This window comes from Acomys minous (genome assembly GCF_964271855.1).
Source record: "Acomys minous genome assembly, chromosome: 11".
NCBI classification, from domain to species: Eukaryota; Metazoa; Chordata; class Mammalia; order Rodentia; family Muridae; genus Acomys; species Acomys minous.
The window spans coordinates 75,176,138-75,194,122 of record NC_140492.1 but is presented as its reverse complement, the minus strand read 5'-3'; the positions used below and the strand labels follow the sequence as shown (position 1 = coordinate 75,194,122).

General features: G+C 44.3%; 2 protein-coding genes and 1 pseudogene across 7 annotated transcripts in view; 1 reads left to right on the top strand and 2 right to left on the bottom strand.

Annotated features, from left to right (window-relative positions):
- Nucleotides 1-11,002: 11,002 nt before the first annotated feature.
- On the bottom strand, nucleotides 11,003-13,300 carry LOC311608065 (cytochrome c1, heme protein, mitochondrial-like; annotated as a pseudogene). Its single transcript has 2 exons — nucleotides 13,281-13,300; nucleotides 11,003-12,111 (listed from the first exon to the last, which is right to left on the bottom strand). The product of its transcript is annotated as a cytochrome c1, heme protein, mitochondrial-like (transcript).
- A 762-nt stretch (nucleotides 13,301-14,062) lies between these two features.
- On the top strand, nucleotides 14,063-16,150 carry CEBPD (CCAAT enhancer binding protein delta). The gene has a single exon (XM_084802291.1). It carries the CDS (start codon nucleotides 14,879-14,881, stop codon nucleotides 15,683-15,685), a length of 807 nt encoding a protein of 268 aa, XP_084658417.1. The 5' UTR covers nucleotides 14,063-14,878; the 3' UTR covers nucleotides 15,686-16,150.
- Nucleotides 16,151-16,941: 791 nt separating this feature from the next.
- SPIDR (scaffold protein involved in DNA repair) overlaps nucleotides 16,942-17,985 on the bottom strand; it is a 252,547-nt gene continuing 251,503 nt past the window's right edge. For 4 of the 5 annotated variants that reach the window (XM_084802285.1, XM_084802287.1, XM_084802286.1 and 1 more), the window contains one exon: nucleotides 16,942-17,574. In XM_084802285.1, the coding sequence (XP_084658411.1) occupies nucleotides 17,425-17,574 (150 nt within the window). In that variant the 3' untranslated portion in view covers nucleotides 16,942-17,424. The remainder of the gene's footprint in view (nucleotides 17,575-17,985) is intronic. The other variant, XM_084802288.1, reaches the window with a different exon arrangement.

The window sequence follows — 17,985 nt, the reverse complement described above, 5'->3', positions numbered from 1 at the left end:
GTGGAACAATTTGAGGGATACTGGTGTTAACTCTCCTTTGAAATTCTGGTAGGATTATATGCTAAACCTGTCTGGACCTGGGCTTTTTTTTCCTTTTCTTTTTAAAAATTTCACTAGGGGCATTAAAATTGTTTATCTGATCTTGATTAAACTTTGGTAAGTAGTATCTATTGATATCAATTTCTTTTAGATTTTTTTTACTTTAGTTGATTACAGGTTTCTAAGGTATGCTCTTAGGATTTTCTGCACTTCCTCCATGTCTGTTATGCCCCACTTTTCTTTTCTTTTTCTTTTCTTTTCTTTTCTTTTTTTTTTTTTTTTTGAGACAGGGTCTCTCTGTATAGTCATGGCTGTCCTGGACTCACTTTGTAGACCAGGCTGGCCTCAAACTCACAGCGATCCACCTGCCTCTGCCTCCCGAGTGCTGGGATTAAAGGCGTGCGCCACCACGCCTGGCTTATGTCCCACTTTTCATGACTAATATTCACCATAAATATATCCAATGAAAATAACAAAACAAACCGTATTTGTAGAATTAAATTTGTCACTAAGTGCCAAAGCATAAAAGTTAAAACTTGCAGTTCTATTATCCACACTTCTTTTTATTTGTTTAGACAAAAATGAACATTTTAATAAACTAAGAAATTAGGAGCACAAAGACCACACTTTATTAACTTTCCCCAGTAAGCTTTCCAGTATCTTCAGTTTGCGTGGATATAGTCTGTTGAGATTGTCCAATGTAAGTATTGTATGTTCCACACATTGGCCAATAGACTCTTCACCAATACATGGTTTTGACTTTTTTTTTCAGCCATTAAATATTTTAACTACTCACAGCCAGTTTTACAATGCAATCCACAAATTTAACTTAAAAATACTTTGAGGGCTGAGTTTGTTGGCTCACGCCTGTAATCCTAGTACTCGGGGAGGCAGAGGCTGGGTGGATCTCTGTGAGTTGGAGGCCAGCTTTGTTTAGAAAGCAAGTCCAAGAAAGCCAAGGCTATACAGAGAACCCCTGTCTTGAAAAAACCAAACTACTACTGCTACTACTGCTACTACTATTACTATTAATTTGGAGTGTTTGGGAGATGCTTCTGTGGGTAGAAGTGTTCAGGGTACAAGCCTGACTCTTTGAGTTCATTCTGAACAAAAAGGCCAAATGCAATTGTGAGAAACTTAACATTATTTTTATCAAAAGTAGTTAGCCTGGCAAGGACTTACACTTCCCGCACCTTCCCCTTCACACCGCTTAGGTAAACAGAATCTGAGGTTCTGCCCATGGACAGTCACCACCTGCATCTGGCACACTCTTTATAGAAAGAACCCCATAAGACATTTCCTCTTAGTGTGTCCTCTGTTCTTAACAACTTTAGTGTTGCAGATTTCAGATCCACCCAGGAGATTAACCAGGTCCCCTTCCCTTGGAAAGCGTCTCAGCAGTACAAGAAAGGACTCAAGCAAGTGCTGAGGCAAGCTGGCAGTTCTGTGAGCAGGAAGGAATACTTGTGGGAGTACAAAGTAGTCCTTTGCTGGTTGGGATTTTGGCATAAAACTTGAAGTGCAAGAAACCTACATAAAGGAGGGTTGAGCTCTGAGGCAGGACAGGATGAGAGATAAACTAGGTAAAAAAGGCAGTAAAGGAAAAAAAAAGAGAGGAAAAAACCTCAAAGGGAGCATATTCCCCCAGACAGGGCCAACTAATCCCCATGGCTGCTTCGGAGGCACCCCAGCCCCACGTTCCTCCTGCCCTGATTAAGGAGACGTGACTACTGCAAATTGCTATTATCTCAGCCAGGAACCTACTTTTCTGAATAAAACCGCAACACCAGGCTACTAAGGTTTTAAATTAGTATTAACCATTTTAACAAGTTGATTACCAAGGTTTTAAATTTTTTTTCTTTTTTTAATATATCTTATTTATTCATATTACATCTCAATTGTTATCCTATCCCCTGTACCCTCCTATTCCTCCCTCCCTCCCAACACCAAGTTTCTTAAATCCAGCTAGCAGAGAGCGTCCCAGGTCCTCATCTTTCTTACATTGAAACCACAAAATTTCTTTCTGTTTCTTCACTTTGATATTTTGGGCATACATGCTAAACTAACTGGGGTGCCTTTTTATAAGTACACATTTAATCTATGAGATGTGTGAACTACACAGAGACTTATACTCAGATGGGGAATGGGCTTATTTAATCGTGGGGCCGAGCTCACCATAAGCAGAAAGTGTAAGGTAGAGGACCTGTGTAGAGTCGGCTGTCCCTTTCTACCTACTCGTGGGTCCTGAACTCAGGTCAACAGACTTGGCCACAGGATTTTTAAGTACTGAACCACATTACATCCCTGTCATGGTTTTACCAGAGCCTGGGTTTCCCACTCTGACAATGGTGTTGGCCCTATCATATTTCTTTAACTTTCTATTTAGCATTCATAGAAAGAAGTTAATCTGTTTCAGGCATGGGTTTTAATAACATTTCACTTTTATGAATATATGAATAGGAATATAAAAGTATGGAAATGGTATTTGGGTCAAACAGCTCTGTTTCCTCATGTGGATGCACAGCCAGCCAAGTTCTAGGCACTGAAGAATACGCAGAAAACTTTCCCTATTATGCCCCAGCTTTCTACTGCTGTGACAAAACATTATGGCTTTACATTTTCTTTTTTTCCCTTTATAACTTATTTTTTACACACACACGGCATATCCTGATTACACTTTCCCCTCCCTTTACTCCTCCCAGCTCCTTTCACATCCCATCTGCTCCTCCCATCTGTAGCCATGAGAAAAGAACAGGCTTCTAAGAGATAATGACAAAACACAACAAAATAAAATATGAGAAGATAAAACAAAAACCATCACATCAAAATTGGAGAAGGTGAAACAACAGAAGGAAAATAGCCCAAGAGAAGACACAAGAATCAGAAACCCACTTGTTCACACACTCAGCAATCCCACAAAAGCACTAAACTGAGAGCCATATTATGTCCGACCTGATGCAGATCCATGCACGCCTGTGCTGCTGCCCAGTCTCTGTGAGTCCATTTGACTGTTTCACAGTTGATTTAGAGGCCTTGTTCTCCTGGTGTTTCCCATTTCCTCTGACTCTAACACTTCTCTATGACTCATCTTCCCCAAGCTGTAAGAGGAGGGATTTCATAGAGACATCCCGTATAGATCTGAGTGGTCCAAGATCTGTCTCTGTCTCTCTATCTCTCTCCGTCTATCTCTGTCTCTTTGTCTCTGTCTCTCTGTCTCTGTCTCTGTCTTTGTCTCTGTCTCCGTCTCTCTCTCTCTTTGTCTCTCTGTGTGTGTGTGTGTGTGTGTGTAAAATGTCTTATTGTGTGTCTCTGTATTTGTTTTTATCTGCTGTAGTAGGAAACTTCTCTGATGATTGCTGAATAAGGCATTTATCTATGAGTATAGAGATATTAGGAGTAATTTCACTATATATTTTTTGAGAGCAGCAGTGTTGGTTTTATCCTAGGCGTCTGGCTATCCAGTTCGGGTTCTTGGTCACCTGAGCAATGTCAAGTATGGCTTCCATCTCATGGAGTTGGCCTTAAGTCAAATCAGACATAGGATGATTGCTCCCACAAGCTTTGTGCCACCACTGCCCTAACATATTTGTAGATCGAAGGTGTTGTGGCTGGGTCGGCATGTATTTTTTGGCAGCCTGCAGAGTACCTTTTTGTGTCCTTGACACTAGAACACAGGGGTGATGGGTTATGAAGGTACCAGCTCAACCCCTCTGTGTTCAGTGGGCTGTACAGGTTTTGTTGTCAGCAATGAGGCCTTGCTGTCAGGTTGCCTTGGCAACAGCCTGGGTTGTTTAGTATTTCATGGAACCCCTTTGACCAATAGCTGAATTGGATGGATGCAACCCAGTTCCACCACTGGAGGCTTTTTTGGTGAGAAGAGACGGACAGTTGGAACTCCATCTCCCCAGTTATTGGGGACTTCATTTGGATTGTCCTCATATATTTTAGGAAGTTCCCACCGCACTAGGTTTACAGACCACCCTCCAAACGCTCCTCAATTCTAGCTGCTTCTTCCGGTGTTCCCTCCACCCACCACCTGACAAGGCAAACCAACAAAAGGAGAAGAACCCAAGAGAAGGCACAATAGTCAGAAAGCCGCTTGTTCACACACCCAGGAATCCCATAAGAAAGCCGTAATATGTACAAAGAGGACCTGGTGCAGACCCACAAAATCTATTTCCCCTCCCAGGGGATCTATGTGTTACCCCTAGTTACCATCCTCCATGCCCAACCTCTCTGCATCTTTGGACTGGGGCTCAGTTGTCATTTACTTACCAACTAATATCCACATATCCGTGAATATATACCATGGTTATTTTTCTGAATCTGCGTTACCTCACTCAGGATGTTTTTTTTTTTCTTGTTCTTTCCATTTGCCTGCAAATTTCATGATGTTCTCTCTCTCTCTCTCTCTCTCTCTCTCTCTCTCTCTCTCTCTCTCTCTCTCAGCTGAGTAACTCCATTCATTCTTCTGTTGAGGGACGTTTAGGTTGTTTCCAATTTATAGCTACTATCAATAGAAAAGCAATAAACATGGTTGAGTAAGTGTTTTGTGGCACAAGTGTCCTATGCTGGATCTTCAGGTAGATTGATTCTGATTTCCATAGTGGATGTCCGACTTCGCACTCCCACCAGCTGTGGAGAAGTGTTCCTCTTATCATCCTGGCCAGCATGAGCGTTCGGTTATGTTACTGAATCTAGCCATTCTGACAGGAGTGGAATCTTAAAGTAGTTTTGATTTGCATTTCCAAGTTGCTAAGGATGTTGAATATTTCAGTAAGTGTTGCTCAGCCATTTTGAGTTTCTTCTTTTGAGGATTATCTGTTTAGATCTCTACCCATTTTTGATTGGATTATCTAGCTTTTAAATATTTACTTTCTTGAGTTTTTTTTTCTATAATTTGGATATTAGCCTTTGATCAGATGTGGAGTTACTAAAAAAATCCTTACCCATACTGTAGGCTCTGGCTTTGTTTGATTGACAGCCTTACAGAAGCTTTTCAGTTTCATGAGGTCATTTTATTAATTGTTGATATTAGTTCCTGTGATAATGATGTTCCATTCAAGAGGTTGTCTCCTGTGGCAATGATTTCAAGGCTATTTCTCATCTTCTTTTCTACAAGTTTCAGTGTATCAGGTTTTATGTTGAGGTCTTTGATCTGTTTAGATTTGGGTTTGGGGCAGGGTAATAAGTATGGCTTTATTTGGATTTTTCTACATGTAGAGATCTTGTTGGACCAGCACAATTTATTGAAGATACCGTCCTTTCTTTTCCAATGTGCATTTCTGACTTCACTTTTAAACTCAAGTGTTCAGCCAGCTTTGGCGATGTGCACTTTTAGTCCCAGCACTCAGGGAGGCAGAAGCAGGCAGATTTATATGAATTAGAGGCCAGCCTGGTCTACAAAGTAAGTTCAGGACTGTCAAGGCTACACAGAGAAACTGTCTTGAAAAAACCAAAACCAAACTTTGATTCCATGGGCTACATATCTATTTTTGTGCCAATCCTCTTCCTCCTCCTCTTCCCCTCCCCCTTCCTCCCTCTCCTCACCTGTCCACCTTCTTCACCTCCTTCTCTTCCTCCTCTCCTCCTCTTCCTCCCTCTTCCTTTCCCTTCCTCCTCCCTTCTCCTCCTTTTCATCCTCTCCTCCTCCTCCCCTTCTCTTCCCCCTCCTCCTCTTCCCCTTCTTCTTCTTCTTCTTCTTCTTCTTCTTCTTTTTCATAGTTTTCTGTAATACAACTTAAAATTAGAAATAGTGATACCTCCAGCAGTTCTTTGATTTAACGTGTGTGTGTGTGTGTGTGTGTGTGTGTGTGTGTGTGTGTGTGTGTGTTTCCATATGAAACTGAGAATTGTCCTTTCAAGATATGTGAAGAATTGTGTTGGAAATTTGACAGGGCTTGCATTGAATCCCTAGGTTGCGTTTGGTAGGATGGACAGTTTTACTATGGTAATTCTACTGACCCATTAGAGATCGTTCCATCTTCTGACATTTTCCTCAATTTATTTCTTCAAACATTTGAAGTTTTTATCATACAAGCCTTTCATTTGCTTGGCTAGAGTTACCCTAAGACATTTTATATTATTTGAGGCTGTTGTAAAAGGTGCTGTTTCCATGATTTATTTCTCATTCATTTGTCATATGTATAGGAGGGCTACTAATTTTTTAGTTAATTTTGTATCCAAATTCTTTGTTGAAAGTGTTTATCAGCTGTAGAAGTTTCCTAGTAAAATTGTTCAGGTCTATTTTGCATATTATCTACAAGTAAAGATACTTTGACTTCTTCTTTTCCAATTTCTATTCCCTTGATTTCCTTCAGTTGTCTTATTGACTTTGGTAATATTTTAAATGCTATATTGAATATATATGGAGAGAGTTAACAGCCTTGTTTTCTTCCAATTTTTTAGTGGAACTGCTTTGAATTTCTTTCCATTTAAGTTGATGTCTGGAATACAGAGAGACCCTGTCTCGGAAAACAAAACAAAACAACAACAACTAAAACAAAACAAAACAAAACCAAAAAAAGTTGATGTCTGTTATGGGCTTGCTGTAAACTGCCTTTATTATGATTAGGTATGTCCCCTGTATCCTTAACCTCTTTAGGATGTTTTTCATGAAGGCATGTTGGGTTTGTCAAAGGCCTTTTCTGCAGCTAATGAGATGATTCTGTGGTTTGATATTCCAGCTTCTTTATATGATATATTACACTTATCAATTTATGCATGTTGAAACATTTTTTGCATCTCTGGGATGCCTACTTAATCATGGTGGGTGATCTTCATGATATGTTTTTGGATTCAGTTTGCAATAATTTTATTGAGCATTTCTGCATCAATGTTCATAAGGGAAATCGACCTGTAATTCTCTTTCTTTTGGGGTCTTTATGTTGTTTGGGTATCAGGATAAGTATGGCCCAACAAAACCAACTGGGCACTGTCCCTTTTGGTTATATTTTATGGAATAATTTGAGGAGTATTGGCAAGAACTCGTCTTTGAATGTCTGATAGAATTCTGTACTAAAATCACCTTGCTCTGGGCTTTTTCTTGGTTGGGAGACTTAATGACTGCTTCTATTTTATTAGGGTTATATGTTTGTTTAAAATAATTATTTGATCTTAATTTAACTTTGGTAAATTAAATTCCACGTGGAGAAAATTATCCATTTCTTTTAGATTTCCCACTTTGGTGAGGTATAGGTTTTTAACCTATGTCTTTACAATTTTCTGGATTTCCTCACTGTTGTTATGTCTCCCTTTTCAATTCTGGTTTTGTTAATTTGAATATTCTTTCTCTACCTTTTAGTTAATTTGGATAAGGGTTTGTCTATCTTATTGCTTTTCTCAAAGTACCAATTATTTCTTCACTGATTCTTTGTATTGTGTTTTTGTTTCTCTTTTATTGAGCTCAGCCCCAAATTTGATTATTTCTTGCCCTATATTCGTTTGGGTGTGATTCCTTCTTTGTGTTCTAGGGCTTTCGGTTGTGCTGTCAAGTTGCTAGTCTGAGATCTCTCCAAGTTTATTAATCTAGGCACTTAGTGCTATGAACTTGCCTCCTGAACAGTCTCCATTGTGCCCATAAGGTTGGGTATGTTGTGTATTCATTTTCACTCAATTCCTGAAAGTTTTTAATTGCTTTCTATTCATTTAAGAATGATGTATTTATTTTTATTTTGGGTATACTGTTTTGCCTGCATGTATGACTGTGCGATGGTATCTGATCACCCACAACTGGAGGTACACACAGTTGCGAGGTGCCATATGGGTTCTGGGAATATCAACTTAGGGCCTTTGGAAGACCAGACTCTTAACTGCTGAGCTAGCTCTCCAGACCCTTTAATTTCTTTCTTAATTTCTGTCTTGACCCATTGTATATTCAGTAAAAAGTTCAGTAAATATTCAGTTTCCATGAGTTTGTAGATTTTCTGGTGTTGTTCATATCCAGCTTTAATTTGTGATGGTCTGATAAGATGTGGGGGTTATTTCAATTTTCTTGTTTCTGTTGAGTCTTGCTTTATATCTGAGTATGTGGTTAATTTTGGAGAAAGTTCCATGAGGTGCATAAAGGTATATTCTTTTGTGTTTGGGTGAAATGTTCTGTAAATATCTGCTAGGTGCATTTGGTTTGTAAGATCAGTTCGTTCCAGTATTTCTGTTTAGTTTTTGTTTGGATGACCTGTCTATTGGTGAGCATAGGGTACTGAAGTTTCCCAGTATCAGTTTGTAAGGGTCAATATGTGATTTAAGCTGTAGGAGTGTTCTTCTACACAATTGGGTGCCCTGTGTTTGGGGTATAGATGTTAAGAACTGAAATGTCCTCTTGGTGAATATTCCTATCTCTTCTGATTAGTTTTGGTATAAAGTCTATTTTATTAGATATTAAGATGGCTACACAAGCTTGTTTCTTAGGTCCATTTTCTTGGAATATCTTTTTCCAATCTTTTATCCTGAGATAATTTTTACTCTAGATGATGTTGAGGTGTGTTTTTTGGATGCAGCAGAAAGATGGATCCTGTTTTCACAACCATTCTGTTAGTTTGTATCTTTTTATTGGGGAATACATACCAATAATGTTGAGAGAGATCAATGACCACTGATTGATGATTTCTGTTATTCCGTTGTTGTTGTTGGTGGTGGTGGTGGTGGTGTGTGCGCACATGTGTTTCCTTGTTTCCCTTCTTTTGATTTTGCTGGTGTGAGATTATTTCCTGTGTTTTCATGGCTGTAGCTAATCTCTTTAGGTTCATGTTTTTCTTCTAATTCCTTCTGTAGGGCTGGATTTGTAGATAGATATCATTTACATTTTGTTTTATCTTATTTTCTCCTTCTATTGTGATTGAAAGTTTTGTTAGGTATAATAGTCTGGGCTGGCAAATGTGATCTCTTATAGTTTGCAGCACAGCCATCCATGCCCTCTGGCTTTTGGAATCTCCATTGAGAAGTCAGGTGTAATTCTTATAAGTCTGTCTTTACACACACACACACACACACACACACACACACACACGCGCGCGCGCACGCGCGCACACACACACACACACACACACACACACACACTTACATGTACTGAGCTTTTCCTCCTTGCAGCTTTTAATACTCTGTTTTCTGGTCCAATCTATTTGGTGTTCTGTGTGCTTCTTGTCCTGTTATACGCATTTCCTTCTTCAGGTTGGGAAAACTTTCTTCTATAATTTCACTGAAAATATTTCTGGTATTGTAAGCTGGGTTTCTTTTCCTTCCTTAAGTCTTAAACTTAATTTTTTCATACTGTCCCAGATTTCTTGGATATTTTGTGACAGGAATTTTTTTGTTTTTGTTTTTGATTTAACATTTTCTTTAACTGGTATATCAATTTCTTCTATCATATCTTCATATCTTCAACACCTGAGATTTTCTCTTCCATATCTTGCATTCTGTTGAGGAAGCTTGCTTCTGTAGTTTCTGTTTAAATACCTAATTTTTCATTTCTACAATTTCCTCAGTTATGGTTTTCATTATTAGTTTTATTTCCATGTTCAGGTATTGAACAGTTTTATTCGTTTTCGTCCACTATTTGTGTTTTCCTAGATTTAAGGGATTTTTTTTTCTATTTCTTCCATGAGGACCTCTACCATATTGGTAAAGTCTGTTTTAAGGTCTTGTGCTTCAGCTGTGTTGGGATAGGTATCACCTCCTGTTAGGCTTGCTGTGCCGAGTGGAAACGTGCTGTCATGGTGATTGTTGATTTTATTTTTATGCTGGCATCCTGTCATCTGGGATTGGGAAACTTACAGTTCTAGGTGATGATATCTGGTTTTGGCTTTGTTTGGCGTGTGCTGTGTTCCTTGGTTTGTTTCACTTATTATTATTATTATTATTATTATTATTATTATTATTATTATTGGAGTGTGTTGTCTAGTAGGCACTTAGGAATGGGGATAGGCCTGAGGGGGCACAGGAGAGAGGAGAGTGGAGTGTTTCACCAGGATCCGTTTAATTTTTTGAGTGGAGGCAGAGAGTGAAAGGAGGTCTGCTGTAGAGCCAGGTATGAGATTGGGGGGTTGGATTTGGAGGAACAGAAGGAGAGGTGAAGATCTGCAGTCAGTCTACCTGCTTCCATGGCAGACGTGGCCTGTGGGTTAGCACGGACTATCTGCTAGAGTTGGGGCCTGGGATAAAGCAAAGAGCTGAGGGGGAGGTTAGGAGGGGATGGTGTGTGGGGACCACAGGGGGTGTGGACAGGGGAAAAGGAAGGCTGCAGCAGATGTCCTGTGATAGAGATAGCCATGGGACTGGGGCTTGGGTTTGGAGGCAGTGCTGAAGGTCTTCAGTTAGCCTACCTGCTTTCCTGGCCTGCTCAGCTGGTATGTTCCCAGGGAATGCCTGCTGGTGTTGGAAGCTGGGGTAATGGGGGAAGTTAGGTTGGAGGAGAAGACCTTTTCCATCTATTGGGGATGCAGTCAGAGAGGAAAGGAAGATGGTAGCAGGTGTTCTGATACCAAGCTGGAGATGAGACTTGGGGCATTGGATGTGGAGGAGGAGAAAGAGAGATGAAGATCTGCAGGCCAACGCCTACATCCCTGGTGGGAGTGTGAGCGAGGGGAGTTATGAAAAAAATAGTTTAATCAGACGTTTGGTTCATGATGACTGAACAAAGACATGGCAGCAAGAACACCTGAGAGCTTCCACCTTAAACAGCAAGAAGGAGAGAGAGAGAGAGAGAGATATGCTGGGAATGGCCTGAGTCTTTTGAAACCTCAAAGGCGGCCCCTAGAGACACACCTTTTTTTTTTAACAAGGCCACACCTTTCGATCTTTCCTGAATCGTTCCACCATCTGGGGACTAAGAATTCAAACACAGGAGCCTATGGGGACCATTCTCACTTAAGTCACCACATATCACAACTTTTTTTCTTTTCCTTTCCTTTTCTTTTCTTTTAATATGTTGAGAAGCTTACTTTCTTCCCACAGTGAGGGCTGGAGGAAGATCAGAAGCAAGAGTCTGGTCTCCTTCTCCTTCTCCTTCCATCTGATGAAAAGGAGCTAGGTCTGAAAACGCCTGGAACTGTTCCTGGGCTGCTGAGAGCTTGTTCAGGCAAGATGACAAGCAGGCACTGGACAGGGTCACTTGGGTGGCCGAGAGGCCAGCTTTCGACTCCTCAGGACTGACTGCTCATGGTGCTTCATGGCACAGGTCAGCAGCAAGCCCATCACCAATACGGTGAGCCCCATGTGTTTTCATTAGTCAAGCGCTGGCTCTGCTGCCGGGCGAAGGAAGGTGGCGACATCCTTGGCTACTTGTTGAACGGTAGGTAGCTGGGGTGCCATCATCATACTTCAAGACCTCTGTGTAGATGGGAAGAGGCATGCCCACGGTCTTGCCAGCAATGCAAGAGCTGAGCAAGAGGCCTTCTCACAATGGCACCCCAGCGGGGACGCACTGTAGCCGGCGAGGAAGGAAAATACGTAGTGCTCACTACCATGCCTAGCTCGAAGAGGTCGGGTGTAAGGCTCTACTGTTAGCACTTTGGAAGCCTCAGGATTGGGTATGGTTTTGGAAAACAGGCAGACAGCCTTTCTGGCCCCATGAACATCCCCCCACCCTCGACAGGGCCATCCTGGACCTCTACCTCCTCAGCTTTGTCCTCAGTGTAGCACACTCTCACTAGACGGCGGTAAACCACACAATCCATGCTGTGGAAGGAAGAGCACACCTGCTTGTGTACCTGGAAACCCCTATGGATGCATGTGTGATCCAAGGAGGAGAGGAGGCCACGGTGAGACCATGGGTAGCTGGCGGAGGCCGGGTGTGTAGCTCCGGATCACCAGCACTCACAGCAGAATGCAGAGCCACAGATAGCCTACTCCCTTGACGCCAGCAAGCCCAACGCTGACAGCATCACCTTCTGGCCTGGGGAAGGGCCAGATTTCAAGGACAAGGACACTGCCTGGGGTGTCCTCAATGGAAGATGCCAGGCAGGAGGGGGGTGGTGCCTCCCAGCAGGTCTGGACCACTTGTACCTGGGAGCCCCACGCCCTGCAGGTCCAGCACCCACTGGCTTAGCGAAGCTGCTGCCGTGCCATGTCAGCCCTCTTTAGTGCGGCCACTTTCTTCTTTTCTTAATATAAATAGCTCACACTGGCTTCAACTCCACAATCCCTCTGCCTTCACTTCCTGAATGCTGGGATTACAAGGTGTGTACCACCACATCTGTCCTTATGATAGACTTAAACAAAGTCCAGGCTTTAATAAGCATGAACCATGGACAATTCCAGTCCCATGAGTTTTATTCTTGTGGACACTGTCTTCCCTTTCCCAGAGTTAATGATTTTTCTTGAAAAGAACTCATTTTTGGAAATAATAATAACAATAAATATGATAATTGTGACACAGCCCATAGGAAAATATAATTAAAATTAGCCCTGGGGCAAAAGGTTTTTATTTTTTTTTATTTATCTATTTTAAAGTATCTAATATATGGCTGGCAAGATGGCTCCATTGGCTAAAGGCACTTGTTTCTAAGCCTAGGAACTTGAGTTCCATTTGTGGAACCCACATGGTGGGAGGAGAGAACTGCCCCTTGGAAGCTGTTCTCTGACTTCCAAATGCATGCTGTAACACACTCTCTCACTTCCTTTCTCCCCTTCTCTCAAACACACAGACAATAAACGGAAAACATTTAAAGTATATAGTCTGATATTGCAAAGAACAGTTTGCGAAGACACTAGCTAACAGAGTCTTACTTCTCTTCAAACTTGATTTCATATTTAATTTTACTTCCATCTGGAGGACTGCTCCCACAGACAGGGTGCTGGGAAGATTAGTTGGTTAGTGTGAGTGACCTTGCAGCCCAACAGTGCTCTGTGCCTCTAGGACACTGTCAGCATTGCTAGTCTCCTGAATTTTTAAACACCAAGCTTTCTGGAGCATGCACACACTGTGTCACTGAAACCCGTCCACTGTGTTCCACATGTGAGTGCTGCAGAGGACAAAGGGAGGGGGAATCAAGAATTCTAGCCACAAGGCTTTTTTTTGACAAGTGTGCTGCGAACAGCTTAATCGAGCACCTGGATGGCGGATTTCCCACAGGGATAAAGCACCGGAAGTGTTTGTATCCATCTTGAATACATCATCTGCGGTGCTAGGAAAGGTCTTTGAGACAGGAGCAGTGTGCACAAGCAGTCATGAAAGAATTGCAAATGGATGTCATTTGCATAATAACTTTAGATTGTTATTTTAAAAGGGTCTTTAATACTCTCACAGGTCACACAGTACATTCATGCTTTGTTGTTCTGTGTCTTTTTTCTCTGTTTCTGAAAATGGGAAAAACGTCTTCAGATCCAGATGTGATTATTAAGTGCTGCTCCGCAGATTTCTGAAAGCAGATTTCACATAGCTTTCCGGTGCAGGCCAGCGGTGCCAAGGGCTTCCAAACCTTCTGAGGCATTCTAATCGGCCCTCTGTCTTTTAAACATAGTTTAGTTTTCATAAATGTAGTGCGTGGACCCAGGTACCAGAAACAACAAGTTGTCTCACTGAAAACATTCTTGGGATGAGGCCTCTGTGAGGGATAAACGCGTGCTCCCTAATTGGCTAGAGAGGGTCTTAACTGTGTTGCTATGGCTAAGAACTAAGAACTTTGTCCTAGGGTTTTTCTCTGCATGTATACCAGCTCACATGTGCTGGCCTTACCCTTACAGGTAATTAGTTGTAACATCAGCATCATATACTATTTTAAAATTCTAAAGCTGTGTATGACTTTCATAAAAAGCCATTACATATTCCACAGCCTGCCATTAGGATTTTCCTCAGGAATTGACAGTAGGCTACCCTGTGTGGCTCAGCTGATGTTGGTCAAAACACCTGGTGGATGGGAAACAGTTAAGGAGAGGGACATGAAGAACACACCTGAGTTTGGACAGATGTTTTTCTTGACTTTAGCTTGTTTAAGACAGATAGATGCTCAGGTATTTGACCTCCTGGGGCAACTATCCGTAGCTGGGGTTGCAATTTCACTTTTGCAACACACCTTTTTTATGCATTTTTGAAGAGTTGGCAACTTCACTCCTCTTTATAGGAATTGAAGTAAATCTTAGCTTTCTCTCAGCAAAGCCATAATTACTAACATCTCTTTGGGGAACAATTAGGAAGGAAAAGAAACAGCGAGAGGCTATGCTACCACCAGGTGGCACAGTTTTAATACCCTGGAAGAAATGCTGGCGCACCAAGATCGCGGTCAGATGCTGAGGAACGCACAGCGTTTAAGGTGGCTGTCACTCTCCCGTGGGCTCTGTGGTCAGCGGGAGGTCCTGTTGACCCGTCCGTCTGTCAGGCCATCAGGCGGTGTTGAGGAGGAGCCTAACCATTATGGCAGCTGCGCCTCAGCACCCCGAGAAGTGTGACTGGTGCGGGTTTGAATTTCCAGGGAAGCCCGCTGGCTGCTTTGGCTCCGAACCCAGGATCCGACTCACTGTTTACACTTTCGGGGGCGCCCGGCGGAGGCGCCAGGATAGAACCTGTGGACTCAGGCCGCGGAGCCCCTCTGCCAGTTCCTAGTTTGCCATAACTGAGGGCTGCGCATTTGCGCGTGTCGGCGGCAAATCCAGATTTTCATTTCGCTCGGGGATCGGACAACTTAGAAGGCTCCAAACCGCACAAACAGGAAGAAGGGAAGGGTAGGAGTGCGGGCAGAGGGCGGGTTGTTCCCAGCAGCGCTGCGGGTCCCTCCCCGCCCGGGTCCCCGACCCGCCGGGGCCGGGGCGGGGCGTGGCGTGAGCGTCAGCTGGGGCTAGAAAAGGCGGCGGCCCTGCCCCGCGAGGTGACAGCCCAACTTGGACTCCTGGCCTGGCCGAAGTCGCCATGAGCACCGCGCTTTTCAGCCTGGACAGCCCCGCGCGCGGTACACCCTGGCCCACGGAGCCGGCGGCCTTCTACGAGCCAGGCAGGGTGGGCAAGCCAGGCAGAGGGCCCGAGCCGGGGGACCTGGGGGAGCCAGGCTCCGCGACCCCTGCCATGTACGACGACGAGAGCGCCATCGATTTCAGCGCCTACATTGACTCCATGGCCGCCGTGCCCACCCTGGAGCTGTGCCACGACGAGCTCTTCGCCGACCTCTTCAACAGCAACCACAAAGCGGGCGGCGCGGGCGGCCTGGAGCTGCTGCACGGCGGCCCCCCACGACCCCCGGGTGCGGGTTCAGCCTCCCGGGGCCCGCTCAAGCGCGAACCCGACTGGGGTGACAGCGACGCGCGGGGCTCCCTGCTGCCCGCTCAAGTGGCGGTGTGCGCGCAGACCGTGGTGAGCCTGGCGGCCGCGGCGCAGCCCACGCCGCCCACTTCCCCCGAGCCTCCTCGAGGCAGCCCAGGGCCGAGCCTCGCGTCCGGTCCGGTCCGAGAGAAGGGCGCGAGCAAGAGGGGTCCGGACCGCGGCAGCCCGGAGTACCGGCAGCGGCGGGAGCGCAACAACATCGCTGTGCGCAAGAGCCGCGACAAGGCCAAGCGCCGCAACCAGGAGATGCAGCAGAAGCTGGTGGAGCTGTCGGCCGAGAACGAGAAGCTGCACCAGCGCGTGGAGCAGCTCACGCGGGACCTGGCCGGCCTCCGGCAGTTCTTCAAAGAGCTGCCCAGCGCGCCTTTCCTGCCAACCGCCGGCGCCGACTGCCGGTAACGCGCGGCGCGGGCCTCAGAGACTCCAAACGACCGATACCTCAGACCCCGACGGCCGGGAGCGGAGGCCGCCAGAACCGCTGCAGTTTCTTTCTTTATTCTTTTTGGTGTTCCGAGACAGGATTTCTCTGTGTAGCCGTGGCTGTCCTAGACTTGCTCTGTAGACCAGGACAGCCTCGAACTTGCAGCGATCCGCCTGCCTCAGTCTCCCAAGTGCAGTTTCTTTGGGACTTGCGAGCGACAAGAAGCTTGGGCACAGGACTGCGAGAGAAGCTATATGAATCTTTCCCCCTTAAATTATTTTTGATAATGGTAGCGTTTTCTACGTCTTATTACCATTGCAGCTAAGGTACATTTGTAGAAAAGACTTTTCGGACAGACTTTTGTAGAGAAGAGGAAGAGACCACGCATGCTTTTTATATTAATTTTTACAGTATTTGTAAGAATAAAGAAGCATTTAAATCGCTGCAGATTCCTATATTCAGTCTCTCTCGCACACAGTGTACTGGGACCTCACCAGGGAGCCACAGCAGCAGGTGTGCTGCCCACATGGGGTAAGGTGATGGATGAGTTTGCTTGCTTTGGAGGCCTCCTCATGTCTGTGCTGCCTTCGGAAGCAACAAGGCAAAGCAATGACTACTCATGTTAGGTGGACGGTGCGATCACAGAGTATGCTGACCAGAGCGCAGCTGATACCCCTGACGTTTTAGGTGTCGGCTGAAGGGTGAGAGGGTGGAAGAAGTCAGAAACCTGATTCCTCTGTGCTTGTGTGGACTTTGCTTTCACTTTCCCCAGTCCTAGGGACAACATGTAGATTTCAAAGTGTGTATCATGACAGATTAATATTGCAGTATATAAAAAGGACAGCCCCAAACGCCATTAATTGTAATGTTTGCGGGCAAAACAAAAACAAAAAATACACTATGTGCCTTTCTCCTAAGAAAACTGGTGTTAGGAACCTTTCCCTGATCTTTGCACTGCCTGTTACTATGTGACTGCACAGAAAGAAAACAGAATGTCCAGGGTCCAAATATGTAGCTTTGTTTGTAATTCCAATCCCTGCCCAAAGCACAGGATGGTGGATTGCTGTGAGTCTGTGACCTTTGCCCTCTAAGGCTCTCCTGGGTCTTTGACAGCTATGTGGTGGAGTGAGCTACAGAAATGTCTGCTTTTACAGCTCTCATCACCTACATTGTATGGGTGACAGGGCCATCTCTGGCAGTCCCTAGAACATTTGTCCCCAGATTACTAAAGCCATACAGTGTTTAGGTTGGACATTTATTTACTGTTCAAAATAGTAACATCTCAATATGAGATGTTGGCTGCAGCTTTACAGAAGTCTTCCAAGGAATATTAAATACTACAAAGAAAAAAAAAGTACAATATGGGCAAAATCTTTAAACACTTTAAAGCTACAATGAAGTACATTTCCTAATAAATCTATAATATTGCCTAACTAATGTAAAACAAAGACAGGAAGGAACACTCAAAGAAACATGTCCTCAAACTTGTAGGAAGGTAATTAGGAAAAAAAAGATGTAATGAAGGTTTTTTAATTTACAAAGTAATCCTATTAATCTCTCTACCAAAAGGGAGGGAGGGAGGGAGGGAGGGAGGGAGGGAGAGAGAGAGGAAGAGGGGGAGGAGGGAGAACCCGCTAAAGTTAAACTATAAAAAACCCTCTGGAGTTAACTGGCCTCCCCAAGTTATGCTCCCACTCTCATGCAAAGTGCAGGGATGTCAGGAGGGTGGGTGGGTGGCTCCTGCTACACTCAGCAGCTCGATCTCCTCCAGTGTGACGCAGCAGCTGGTCTGCTGTGTAGTGATGGACTCCACCAAGCAGGGTAAAGGCCCCATCTCCTTCCCAAGCACATTCTCCACTTCGTAACTCTGCAGATACAGAAGCATGCTGGTTAAAGCAAACAGTCCTGGTGGTCACTCTGTCCCCTACAAGGATGCCACAGCTGGGGTTCCTCCCTTCCAAAGGAAAATGGCTTTGGAGGGTGGGTGTAGACTATGAAAATCCCCGCTATTAGAGCAAATGAAAGAGTCTTGCTGTTTTTAGTGGCTGCCGGGAGGACAGGATTTGGAAGACAAAAACGCAGAGGAAGTGCTAGTCTTCCATGGGGGCTGGGCCTTTGGCTCACTTGTGTCTCCCACTTCCTCTGGGGACACTTCCCCAATCTAGCAAGACTTCTGGTCAAAGGATTTCCTGGTGCTTGCCCCAAACTTCCCTCTTCAACTAGACCCCATTTTTTCTTGAGTTACATGGGCCAAACACTTCTTTCTGTGCCGTGGGCC